General features: G+C 37.1%; 1 protein-coding gene across 1 annotated transcript in view; it reads left to right on the forward strand.

The window, feature by feature from the left end:
• PDCD4 (programmed cell death 4) overlaps nt 1–12,956 on the forward strand; it is a 27,681-nt gene that overhangs the window by 7,567 nt on the left and 7,158 nt on the right. Inside the window, exons 4-7 of the mRNA XM_007941549.2 lie at nt 3,715–3,828; nt 6,860–7,081; nt 8,860–8,957; nt 9,765–9,879. Coding sequence (XP_007939740.1) covers nt 3,715–3,828; nt 6,860–7,081; nt 8,860–8,957; nt 9,765–9,879 — 549 coding nt within the window. The remainder of the gene's footprint in view (nt 1–3,714; nt 3,829–6,859; nt 7,082–8,859; nt 8,958–9,764; nt 9,880–12,956) is intronic.

The raw sequence follows: 12,956 nt of genomic DNA on the forward strand, positions 1-12,956 counted from the left end.
CTGCTTGCAAGTTTTTTTTTTTTTTTTTTTCCCCACCAAACTTCTATTGTGATTTGGGTGAAAGCCCGCAGAGCAACTTTACTGTCCATACAGCAGTACACACAGTTTGTCTCATGACATTAACTGCATTTTCCCACAGTGCAACAGCTCTCCTCCCACTTCCTCCCCATAGCCACCTCTTCCCTGTGTCCTTCCCTCCCATGCACTCCTGCCCCCTGAGCTGGCTCCCGTGCACACACAGCCCCCCTATTCTCCCATGACCAGTATCTTCAAGGAGTGCATCCACCTAATGCAAACACTCAGCCTAATGCCTATCCTCTGCTTGGCTGGAAGCTATAGGAGCAGGCTCAACTCCAGAGCTAAAGGGCAGCTAGGGGCCATGGTCCCAGGGGTTCCACCAGGCTCTATCAGACCAGGAAACCTGGCCACCCCCCTCCTTTTTTTTTTTTTTTTATGATTTGGAGTTTTGTTTCACATTGTTCTCCACTCTATTCAGGGTCTCCTACAGAGATCCCCCTCCAAGTGGCTGACAGTGGTAGCTGGGTATCATCTAGTTCTTCTGGTCTCATAGTCATATAGGGTGACGATTGCATGGTATACCAGTCCCTTGGACTAATTGTTTCCATGCATCTTTGGTCTTTGCTCTGGATGAGGAGAAACCCATCCCAAACTTGCAAGCTTTTAAGATCCCAGTCTCTACTTGCCAAAGTAGGGTGAGGAACAATGTTTTTGTGTAGTATGTTATACCAATTGAGCTTGATGTCCCCTGTGACCATGGTCCCAAGCCTGCAGGTCCAACTACTTGCTCCCTCCGGGTAGCTGGCTGTGGCCAAGAAGTGACTGCAACATTGTCTCTTATCAGCTTTACTATATACCTGGAAATTATTACAAAACATACAAATACGCTTATAGAAACATTGTCAGCCAACTCTGTACGTGGTCATGGGCACTCTCCCCACCTGTATAGACATACCTAATAGTTCACCCTGTCTACCCATTTGTCCACTCATATATCAATGTTCACCATCACTGACAATCCAGTACTGTATGTGCCTGCAAGTTTTTAAGACCCCAGTTACTACTCACCAAGGTTTTGGTGTAGTAGGTTATGGCAAATGAGCTTGATGTACCCCACGACCATGGTCCCAAGCCTACAGGTCCAACAACATGCTCCATCGAGGTAGTTGACTATGCCTAGGAAGTTATCATCACTTTGCCCCATTCTATTTATACAGACATCCTTACAGTACATACAAATGCATATATAGAAACACTGTCTGCTAACCTTATATATGTGGTCATGGGTATAATCCCTTTTGCCTGTATATACCTGATCATTCAGTCTGTCTACCCATCTATTTACCATGTCAGAAATTTTTGTGGAGAGTTAGCGATAGTTTGGTGATAGACATTAATCTTACTACTTTTTGAAATTTCAGTTGAATCATGGTTCTCATTAGTGATTTTTCAGTCACTGTAACTTTGATTTTCATTATAGGTATAATACTTACTAATCATGAAGGCTTTTGTTCTTGCTTCATTTGTTAAAAGTGAAGTTTTCATGAAAATAATGTGATAGGAAGCCATCACAATAAAACCTTTTACTTACAAAGGACTGGTTTTGTAAGATATATGAAAAATGAACAGAAGGTTTAGAGAATTGAGACAGGTCATACATTTACTATGGCTTATGGTCCTAATGTGTTATATTTGTTTATTGTATTCAGCTTTTGTAAAAGAACAGTGATAAATGGATTCTGTTTTTATGTAAGTCATCAACTAAATACCTTGTGAGATTGATTTTCTGGGTTGAAGGCTCAGGAACATAGTTGTGGGACATCTTATCAGTTGGCCTAATATAATTCTTAAAGTGTATATTCTACATGCAAAAGTGGTAAATAGTGTCTGGGGTCTTAAAAGCTTGTGAGTGGCCATCTAAGATAGAACTACATCTACTCCTCACTTACTGACTGTCTTATTTAACATTTTGCATTTATGACAATAGTGAAAAACATACTATCTGACTATTTTGCACATTAATGATGTACATTTGGCAGTAACACACACCAAGATGTGATGCAAGAGTTATGCTTCCTGTGATAGTTAAGGTTCTGTGGCTCCTTGGCTGGACCATGACTCAGTGGTTTAGAAGTTATGTAGTGATATAATTTATCAGGTATATAATCATGTAGTCATCCTCCATTTTTTTCATAACATTGTTTTTCACATAATGATTTAGTCTTTGGAACCTAACCATGTCAATATGTGAGGAGTGAGTGGATTGCTCTCTACTCATTCAGAACAAAAGAGAAGGAAACAAAAGACTCAGAGAAGAAAGTAGTCTAAAGGACTAATAATTTCAACAGCAACAACAACAAAACTTGTTGCAATTGAGTCAATTCCAACTCATAGCCACCCTATAAAGGCAGGGTAGAACTATACCATAGGGTTTCTAAGGCTGTACATCTTTGCAGAAGCATACTACCACATCTTTCTCCTGTGGAGTGGCTGGTGAGTTTGAACTGCTGACATTTTGATTAGCAGCTGATTGCTTTATCCACTGCACCACCAGGGCTAATAGTCTACAAAAATGTAGAACAAAACTCAAATTCTTAAAAAGTCCAGGCTTACTGGACCAGTTGAGCCTAGAGGACTCATTGAGACTATAGCCCTGAGATACTTTTTAAACCTGAAACAGAAATTATCTCTAAAGGTTACCTTTTAGCTAAATAATAGATTGGCTTATAAAATAAAGAATATCATGTGTGAATAATGAGCTTCTTTTAAAAAAAAAAATGATCTGCATGAGACCAAATGGTCAAAAATTTACACTAAAGCAAAGATGAGAAGAGGTCAGGGAAACTAGAGTACTAGAAATGGTAAAACCAGAATGAAATGAATGAAAATGATGATGCTGAAAAATGTAACCAGTATCACTGAATAATCTGTGTAGAAATTGTTAAATGGGAACCTGCTTTGATGTGTAAAGTTTCAGCTTAAACACAATAAAATATTATTTTTTTTTAAAAAAAGTGGTCAAAGCCCAGAAAAACTAGATGGAACCTGGCTACCACTGTCAACCACTTAGAGGGGGATCTATGTGGGAGATCCTGGATAGAGCTGGAGAACAATATGGAACAAACTCATAAAAAACTCATAAAAAAAAAGGGAACCAGGTTTGCTGGTCTGATAGAGCCTGGTGGAACCCCTGAGTCTGTGGCCCCTAGCTGCCCTTCAGGTCTGGAATTGAACCCTCTCCTGTGGCTTCCAGACAAAGAAAAGACAGGCATGTGAGCTGAATATTTACATGAGGTAGATGCACTCCTTGGAGAGATCAGTCATGGGAGAATAGAAGGGCTATGTATGCACAAGGTGACAGCTCAGGGGGCAGGAGTACATGGGAGGGAAGAACATAAGGAAGGAGGTTAACTATGGGGAGGAAGTGGGAAGAGAGCTATTGCATTGTGGGAAATTGCAGTCAATGTCATGAGACAGTGTATATGAACTGCTGAAAGGAAGATTAATTTGGTCTATAAACTTTCACCCAAATGACAATAAAAATAATAAAAAAAAAAGGTCAAACATGTAGCGTATCTTTATCTTGCTATGGGAATTGCCAACCAGTTGGAATTAAAAAATTAGTTAAAACAATTTTGGTTTATCTAAATATTTTGTTGTTTAGTTTATAACTTTTTCTCCCTCTTCCTTTCGCAGGAGAACTGTGTTTATGAAACTGTAGTTCTGCCTTTGGATGAAAGGGCATTTGAGAAGACTTTAACACCAATCATACAGGAATATTTTGAGCATGGAGATACTAATGAAGTTGCGGTAGGTTTAAAATTTCAAGTACAACTTATTTAATATATGAGAGGAAACATATAAGTTGTTATAAGTAGAACATCGATATCTAGATTGATCTTGATTGACTATAAATTTAAGTATTTTCTTGTATCTAAATGAATTTTTGTGAAATATCGTTAATTTAAACCAGTTCTTACGTTTTTGGAATCAGAACTCCTTTTGAGAACTGATGAGAGCTGTGTGACATCTTTTCCCCTGAAAAAGGTACAGCACAATACTCAAAAATAAGAAAAAAAAATGTAGTTCTACATGTACAGGTCAGTTACATTGATTATATTCTTCTAGCTGTACAACCATTCTCACCCTCCTTTTTGGAATTTTCCTCACTATTAGCATGAACTCACTACCCCCTAAGGTCAGCATGATGCTTTTTAGCATAATTTCCAGGCATTTATGGACCTTTGAGGGGCAATGGTAGTTCAGTGGTCTAATTCTTGCCTTTCAGGTGGGAGACCCAGGTTCGATTCCTGGCCTATATACCTCAGCACAACCACCATGTTTGCATGTTGCTTGCATGTTGCTGTGATGTTGGACAGGTTTCAGTGATCTTCAAGACTAAGACGGACTAAGAGGAAAGGCTTTGTGATCTGCTGTTGAACAATCAGCCAGGTCAAACCCTGTGATCTTAGTGGTCCGATCTCTGTATGCACTTGGCTTGCTGTGAGGTGGGCGACTTCACAGCAGCTAGCAGCCAGGACATGGACCTTCTGAAACCTTACAGGACCTCAGTGTTCAGCATTAGATAAAATTTATCTTTATACAATTTTTTTATTATTTTTTTAAGGAGAAAGTGTAATGATTTGAAAAAGAAGGTATACAAAAACCGAGAGAACACGTTTTTAGGTTTTTTTGAAACATAATTCACATGAGAACATTTACTATGTTAATTATAAATTGTTTCATGAAGTAAATCTTTATTGTTGTTGTGTGCCATTAAGTAAATGTAAACCTGCTGGTGTCAAGTTGGTTCCAACTCATAGTGACTCCATAGGATAGAGTAGAACTCCCCCGTAAGAGTTTCCAAGGCTGTAATCTTTATAGACTCTGACGCCCCATCTTTTCACTAGTGGAGTGACTGGTAGGTTTGAATTGTTGCCCTTTTAGTTAGCAGCCAACCACTGAACCACTGTGTCACCAGGGCTCTTAAGTAAATTTAGAAAGTTAAAAAAAATGATTGGTCTAATAAAGATTACTGGGTTAAGTTAATTAATTTATAACGCTTTAAAAGACTTATAATTTAGATTATTATAATTTAGATTGGCTTTTCTTAATTTGTCTGATAATGAGGTTTGCTATCTTTGAACTTGTAGGATTTGACTTTAAAACAAATATTTGCTCAGTGCATACCATCTGAAGGGATTTGTGGTATGTGATTCATGCCCTATGAAGCTTAGTCTAGTAAGGGAAATAGTGTATAAGGAGGTTATTATTATAATGTGATACTGTTATTATAATGTGAGACATTCTGTTACACAGGTAGAATTTAACACTTCTGAGGGGAGGGGTTGCTGAGCTCCTTGTATCTACCTTCCATAGGACTAATTGCATAATACGTATTAACTGAGTAGTACTGTGCACAAGAGTGTCCTGGAAGCATAAAATGGGGAGTTAAAATAAAACCCCAACCCAGCTCACTGCTGTTGAGTTGATTCTGACTCAGTGGCAACCCTGTAGGGCAAAGTAGAGCTGTCCCATAGGGTTTCCAAGGCTGTAAATCTTTACAGAAACTGATTGCCTCTTTCATAGAGTAGCTGGTGGCTTTGAACGACTGACCTTTTGGTTAGTTTGGTTAGTAGTTGAATGCTTTAACCACTATGCTACCAGAGCTCCTGGAGAGTAATAGAAGAGGTGATAATGTGCTGTCTGAAGGATGCTTAGGAGTTTGCCAGATTAACATGGTTGAAGACGGTTTTCCAGGAAAGAATATTATTCTTAAATGTAATGAGTTAGTTGTTAAAGGGTAGTCTAGGAAGATGAAATACAGTAGGAAGTGATTAACAAGAACATCTGGTGACTGTGAAAAATAGCTCTGGTGATAAGGTGGTTAAAGCACTTGGCTGCTAACCAAAAGGTTGGTGGTTCAAACCCACCAGCCACTCCGTGGGAGAAAGATGAGGCAATCTACTTCCATAAAGATTTACAGCCTTGGAAACCCTATTGGACAGTTCTACTCTGTCCCGTAGGGTTGCTGTGAGTTGGAATTAACTCAGTGGCAGTGGATTTGATTGGTTTTTGTAATTTAAAGGTTCTGAGAAAACTTTCAGTGTAGAGGAAAGCACTCTTAGTGAATTAGAACTTAGCCTCTAGGGTTAAACTGCCGGTATCTACTTGTAGCTTGGTCACTCCAGCTGTGTCCTCCTCAGGTAAGATGACAGTACCTCCCTCAAAGAGTGTTTTTCAATATTAAATGAGCTAATATAAAGTGGTTGTCACAATACCTGGTACATTATACTGCTTCATTACTGTTTTTAATAGAAACCATTTGAACTTTATCCCAGCATTTAAAATATTAATCCCACTTAAAGACAGTGGTTTAAGATCTCTTTTTAAACTTTATGTATATAAAAGTATAAAGTAAATTTTTGTTTCAAGAGAAAGCTTTGAAGAAAAATATGTAAAAGAGTTTATGATAATGGAAAATGAATCTCCCCATAATGCTTATAAAACAGTATTCCTAGAAATAATAGTAATAGATTACAAGGCAGTAATTGATTATAAGGTTTAGTTTTAGCTCCTAATACCAAACTAGTAATATCATGTAGTTTAGTAATGAACTTTTCTAGGTGTAATTTCGCATTCTTGAGTTCAGTGATGTTCAGGTAGTGAGAGCTTGATGCAGTGTATAGATCAGCATCTAATTTATATGCAAGGAAAGATGTATTTATCTTGTCCCCCAAAATATAACTGTTTCTCTATTTCCAAAGGGGGTAATGATACATGAATAAGTGTTTGATTTTTTAAAAATAAAATTTTTATTAAACTTTTTTTTTTTTAATAGGAAATGCTAAGAGATTTAAATCTTGGTGAAATGAAAAGTGGAGTTCCAGTGTTGGCGGTGTCCTTGGCATTGGAGGGGAAGGCTAGTCATAGAGAAATGACATCTAAGCTGCTTTCTGACCTTTGTGGGACAGTAATGAGCACAAATGATGTAGAAAAATCATTTGATAAACTGTTGAAGGATCTACCTGAATTAGCATTGGATACTCCTAGAGCACCACAGGTTTGTATGATTCTTCTTTTTGTTAATCCCCCACACCCGTGTCCAGTTATAGAAACAATACATGCTTCTAGGAGATTTTAATAGATAGAAGGGGAAAACTGGCCCAATATTTCCTACCACAGAAAAATAGCTAACATTTTAATGTTTTTTTTTTTTCTTGGCTATTCTTTTTTCTTTTAATGTAACATACTCTTCATCATACTGTAAATTCAGTTTTATATCCTGCTTTTCCTCTCATGCTTTGTATATTTTTGGGGCATGTGTTTTGTTTATATATATTGTTGTTGTTAGGTGCCATTGAGTTGGTTCTGACTCGTAGTGCCCCTATGTACAACAGGACGAAACACTGCCTGGTCGTCTGGCATCCTCACAATCCTTGCAATACTTGAGCCCATCATTGCAGCCGCTGTTACTTGAGCCCATCATTGCAGTCGCTGTGTTAATCCATCTTGTTGAGGGTCTTCCCATGTATATATATAGTTAAGCTATTTCATGAGCTAGGATTTTAAAAAATGTAGATTGTTAAGGGTTGAATTTGCTTGACTAATGTTTATTGTAAAAATAACTAAAAACGGTTCCATTTGAAGCTTTGTGGGGAAATAGAAGGTTCATGAGTTCCGTTTAGAGTCTGTCCTCAAGACCTTATATTTTTATGAGAATTCAGTGCATGCTGACACTATAAGGTGACTTTTTGACTTGAGAGTGAAAACATACGAAATTATTGGTAAAAGTTTTTAATCAAGATAAGAGGACTTAAACATTAACTTGGAAATAGAGATTAAATAGGCCATTTTCTGAATGTCACTTTCCTGGGACAGATGAAAGTGTGTATAAAGTATTTAGATGTAATTAAAATAGGATATTTTTTCCCCTTTAAGCAATATACCTGCTTTTAAAAAGTTATTATGTAAGTTCATATGCATTATAAAATTTTTGAAAAATTCAGAAAAGCTGAAAGGAAGAAAGTTCAGAGAAAATAACCACTGCTAACATTTTAATATCATGCTTCCCATTCTTTCTATGGACATATGCCAATGTATGGCTTATATACATTTATTTACATAGTTTTGCTTTAATAAAAAATGGAATCATACCTTATGTGCTGTTTTACAAACTTGATTTTTCTTATTCCTAAAATGTGGTGAAGACTTTTTCCCTGTGGCCACATAGTGTACTGCCTTATGTATATACCATTTAACTATACTTTTATTGTTAGATACTTTAGTTGCTTTCAATTTTTATAATAAACAATGCTATGAACATCCTTTCAGATAAATATTTCTATACACACAGCTTTTTTCTTCGTATATTTGATCAAATATTATGTGTGAGGCAGTGGTCAAGGTGTTGAGGATTCAGTATTGAGCATAACAGATGGCCCACCCTGGTGCTTATGTTTTTAACTTAAGTGTAAAGAAGTGAGAGTGTGCCATGCATAACTGTTGTTGTTGTTGTTGTTATGTGCCATCAAGTTGGCCCTGACTCATAGCGACACCTCCTTGGGTTTCCGAGGCAGTATCACTACGGAAGTAGATTGCCCAAACTTCCTTCCGAGGAGTGGCTGGTGGGTTTGAACTGCCAGCCTTCTGGTTAGCAGTCAAATGCCTTAGCCACTAGGCCTGCTACCAGAGCTCCCTAGGTGCTAAATAGATGTTTGTTGTATATTCCAACATGTCTTTTAGGTGTTAACTGTGTATTTCAACCAGTCTTCATTATGTATATATATATATGGAAAAATTGTGTCCTGTAAACATTTTATTTATTTATTTATTTAATAGTTGGTGGGCCAGTTTATCGCTAGAGCTGTTGGAGATGGAATTTTATGTAATACCTATATCGATAGTTACAAAGGAACTGTAGATTGTGTACAGGCTAGGTAAGTAAATTAATTTTCTTACTTAGAATTTCAGAATAGGGGAGATCCTCCATTAGTCTATTGAAGTGACTTGGCTGTTGCATTTTTTAGACATTGTGGGGTTCAAATAGTTGATTATCTGTATCCTCCACTGTTAAGAGATTGTTGGAATGATATAAGAGGAAGAGGATGGCACTATGTTACAGAAGTCTTAGCTTCTAGCTAAGCCATTAGATACCTTCATGTCAAGGCCACTCTTCCTTGGGCCTCATTTTCCTTATTTGTAAAATGAAAGGATTGAATTTAAAATGTTCTGTAAGGTCCCTTCAGGTAATAACATTCTGTAATTATGTAATATTCTAATAAGACAAATAAGATGGGCAACTTTAACAAAGGAGCCTCACTTATAGCATTATTTTGTATTTATCTGCTGTAGATATCTTTTCTTAATCAAGAGATAAGAGTCTTTTTCACATTTGTCCTTTGCCCCAATTAGTTGTAGGCTAGATACGGTTTTTGGTAGTTATGCTATATGATTTTTCAGAACTTCCTGGGAACTTAGATTTGGACTTAGCCATGTCTTAGGTTCTCTGAGATGCACATGCTGAACCTAACTTAATTTTCTAGCACTACTTTAGGTCATACTGGTCTTGGGTGGAAAGGCAATTTCTAGGTAAAAGTTAATTATATGTGAAATACTGACTTTCATTGAGTGAGAAATGGAAATAATACAATGCGAGAAAATTGACATGGGAATCAATTTATTTTTGCTCCCAAACCTCAGGCGTGTCAATGTATCAAAATTTGATTTTTTTTTTTCTTTTGTAGAGCTGCTCTGGACAAGGCTACTGTGCTCTTGAGTATGTCTAAAGGTGGAAAGCGTAAAGACAGTGTGTGGGGCTCTGGAGGTGGGCAGCGGTCTGTCAACCACCTTGTTAAAGAGGTAACTGTTGGGTATTATCTTTAATATATATGTGTTCCTCTGGGAGAAATAAACTATGCTTACTAGCTAGTATTTTTGTGGACAAAAATTAAGTTCAGTTTTACAGCTGCAAATGGAAATCTTGAATAATCTTTTTATATTTGGCTTTGTATGCATTTGGCATAAGTTATGTAATAATTATATAATTTTAACTAAACTTTTACTGTTTCCCCTGCTTAAAGACGAGCCGATATTAAGTTAATTGAGCTCTTATGCTTTGTTATAAGAGCTGTGTGTGAATGTCAAAGACCTGAAGTCTCTTTCTTACATTGGTAACATATACTCTGGAAATAAGTATTACTTCTATTTTGTAGTTATTAAATAAGTATCTGCTTTCATATAAACAGTTTAAAACTTGATATCCTCAGATCATAAGTTATAAATTATGAGCACTAGAGTGGATCAGAGTGGTGGATTTTTGAGAGGAGCAGTCACTGCCTTTATGCATACTTTAAAAGAACAAGTAAATAGATGGTGCTGGCAGAACTGGATATCCATTTGTAGAAAAGTGAAAGAAGATCCAAACCTCACATTATACACAAAATCTAAGTCATGCTAGATGAGAACCTAAATGTAAAACCTAAAACTATAAAGTACATCATGGAAAAAATAGGGGCAAACTTAGGCCCCTAATTTGTGGCATAAATAGACTATTAAACATTAACCAAAGATGCACATACAGCACAAGATAAACTAGATGACTTAAAAAAAAAAAAACATCGAGTCAAATCTGACTCATAGCGACCCTTTCTTGGATTTTCAAGGCAGTATCTCTATGGAAGTAGATTGCCCAATCTTCCTTTTGAGGAGTGGCTGGTGGGTTTGAACTGCCAGCCTTCTGGTTAGCAGTCAAATACCATAGGGACGACACCAAACTAGATGACTAGGACCTTCTAAAAATTAAGGGTAAAGAGAGAACCTGCAGACTGGGAAAAAATATTTGGCAGTGACATATTCGACAAGGGATTTACCTCTAAAATTTATAGAAAACTTCAACATTTCAACATCAAAAAGACAAACCATCCAATTAAAAAAGAGACAAAGGACATAACAGACACTTTGCCAAAGAGGATATTCAGGTGGTCACCAAACACATGAAGAAATGTTTGCAATTATTAGCCATTAGAGGGGTGCAAATCAAAATAACAATGAGGTATCATCTCACCCAATACTGATAGCAAAGTTCAACAAGATAGGAAACAACAAATGCTGTCAAGGGACTGGAGAGGTTGGAACTCCCACACACTACTGGTGGGACTGTAAAATGATAAAGGCACTATGGAAAATGGTATGGTGCTTCCTTAAAATGAGGGAAATAGACATACCATTTGATCCAGCAATTCCTAAAGAAGTGAGAGCTGGGACGTGAACATGCACACTGATTACAACACTGTTCACAAGTGCCCATCAATAAATGAGTGGATAACCAAACCGGTACATACACACCATGGAATACTATGCAACATTAAAGAATAATGAATCAGTGAAACACATTATGCTGAGTGAAGTAAGTCAATCACAGGATGACAAATATTGTGCGTCCACTATTATAAAAACTCAAGGAAAGGTTTACACATGAAAGGAAACTTTCTTTGTTGGTTACCAAGTATGGAAGGGAGGGAAGGGACAATAGCTAGCTAGGTAAGAGACCTGTATTGATTTGGGTGAACTGACAGGCAGTTTACCAAAAACAAGTGACCAGTACAATAACACTGAGAAAAACACAGAGAGATGCACACGAGGTACAAACAACAAAGGTAATCACATACACAGTACTGCTTTAAACATTGATGTGCACAGGTGGATTTATAGGTACACAGGCAAGATGATCCGGTGTGGCTAAGCGAACGGGAACACACTCATGAACATATGTAGGTTTGGCAGATGATATTTCTACATACATTATTTGAATGTGCTATAGAAATTTCTGTATAAATAATGGAGCTAAAAGCCACAACCAAATACCTTGAGGGAGTAAATCACTTGGCCCCCAGGCTTAGGATGGTGGTAGCAGGGTCCATCAAGCTCAACTGGCATAATATACTATACAAAAACAATGTTCTACATCCTACTTTGGTGGGTAATAATTGGGGTCGTAAAAGCTTGTGAGCAGCCATCTAAGATGCAAGTATTGGTCTCTCATTTGGAGCAAAGAAGAGTGAAGAAAGTCAAAGAAGCATGTAAACAATTAGTCCAAGGGACTAGTGAACCATGTGAATGTTAGCCTACACATCCTTGAGACCAGAAGAACTAGATAGTGCTCGGCTACCAATGCCAAACACAGGGAAAGGGATCAAAATTGGAGATTTTGGATAGAGTAGGAGAAAAATAAGGAACAAAACTCAAAATAATAAGAAAGACCAGGCTTACTGGTTTGGTAGAGACTAGTGAAACCTGTAAGACTATGGCTCCTAGTCACTCTTAGGGCTTGGAATTGAACTCACTCCTGTGGCTTAAGTTTCAGTCAAAAAGCAGGACTACAGGATGAACAATTAACCAGGGAGGTGCACTCCTTAGAACAATAAGCCATGAGAGTTCAGAAGGGCAGCATTTGTGTAGGGAGAAAGTTCAGAGGGTAGGAATGCATAGGAAAGGACACAGGGAAAAGGTAACAACCAGGAGGAAAGGGAAGGAGCTATTAAATTGCAGGGATTGTAGTCATTGTCACGAAACAAAATATGTATGAACTATTGAATGGAAAATGAATTTGTAGACTTTTTACCCACATTATAATACAATAAAAACTTAAAGGGGAAAAAAAGTAATTTATTTGTTGCATTAAAATGCAAGATTTCTTCCTTATGGATTTTTCTGCCTGTGATGTGGTGTTCTGTAACAGGAAACCAAAAAAAAAATTGTTTAATCCTCTTAATTGAAAATCTTCAGGAAAAGGCAGGTAATTAAAAGATTTATAGTTCTTATGCTTCTGATTTTTTAGTATAATCTTTTCATGTGACTGTAGTTTTGAATTGTAGTAAGTCATATAATAGGTATAACTAGTTTTGAGTGTTAGGAGCTCTGGTAGCATAGTGGCTAAA

This window comes from Orycteropus afer, unplaced genomic scaffold (genome assembly GCF_000298275.1).
Source record: "Orycteropus afer afer isolate SDZICR_OR568_19922 unplaced genomic scaffold, OryAfe1.0 scaffold00082, whole genome shotgun sequence".
In the NCBI taxonomy this organism is placed as follows: domain Eukaryota; kingdom Metazoa; phylum Chordata; class Mammalia; order Tubulidentata; family Orycteropodidae; genus Orycteropus; species Orycteropus afer.